Here is a 665-nt window from a genome sequence, read left to right as displayed (position 1 = left end):
ACAACTATGTCGAGGTCAGACCCCAACAGTTTGGTAGGGTGGAGGGTCAGAGAAAAAGAGGAAGACCCCCAGCGAGATGGATTGGCATTGGAGGGAGAGAAGTGTCCCCTCATTCTAGGCCATTTATGGCATCCCGCCAGTCTGATAGAACTCACGTGTGTGGAGGAGTTTTCATTCATCGATGGTGGGGGCTGACAGCAGCCCACTGCCAATCTCAGTGAGGACCCTATGATTTCCCTTCTAGTTAGCTTCTTTGGGGAGAGAATTTGATCTGCTGTTAGCTTCTGTGATGTTTGACTAATTGGTAGAGTTTATTTATCTTTCACATATTCACACATTATTGGATTTTCCTTGTTGGGGAGAACTGGGCTATCTTTCCATTCTTTTCTGAGATAAGCCATTAGACTTCAAGTCCTCTGAAGAGAAAATAGCCAGATAAAATAGCAACAGTGACAATTGAAGAAGCAGTATTCATCACCTTGTTAGGTTATAGTGTTGTTGTTGTTGTTAGGTGCCATCAAGTCAGTACCGACTCAGTGACCGTATGCACAGCAGAATGAAACACTACCAGATCCTGGGCCAATCTCACTACTATTGCCACGCTTGAGTCCATCAATGCTGCCATTTAGCCAATCCATCTTGTTGGGTGGTGGCCACCACTCATC

The 665-nt window shown here is 45.4% G+C and overlaps 1 protein-coding gene across 1 annotated transcript in view; it reads left to right on the top strand.

The window, feature by feature from the left end:
- The window catches only part of GZMK (granzyme K (granzyme 3; tryptase II)), a gene marked incomplete at its 3' end in the record, with an annotated part of 35,261 nt that overhangs the window by 2,921 nt on the left and 31,675 nt on the right, over window positions 1-665 (top strand). Inside the window, 1 exon segment of the mRNA XM_006878207.1 lies at window positions 77-217. Coding sequence (XP_006878269.1) covers window positions 77-217 — 141 coding nt within the window.

Source organism: Chrysochloris asiatica, unplaced genomic scaffold (genome assembly GCF_000296735.1).
Source record: "Chrysochloris asiatica unplaced genomic scaffold, ChrAsi1.0 scaffold00082, whole genome shotgun sequence".
Classification (NCBI taxonomy): Eukaryota; Metazoa; Chordata; class Mammalia; order Afrosoricida; family Chrysochloridae; genus Chrysochloris; species Chrysochloris asiatica.
The sequence above is the reverse complement of the archived record's forward strand: the minus strand, read 5'-3'. Positions and strand labels throughout refer to the sequence as shown.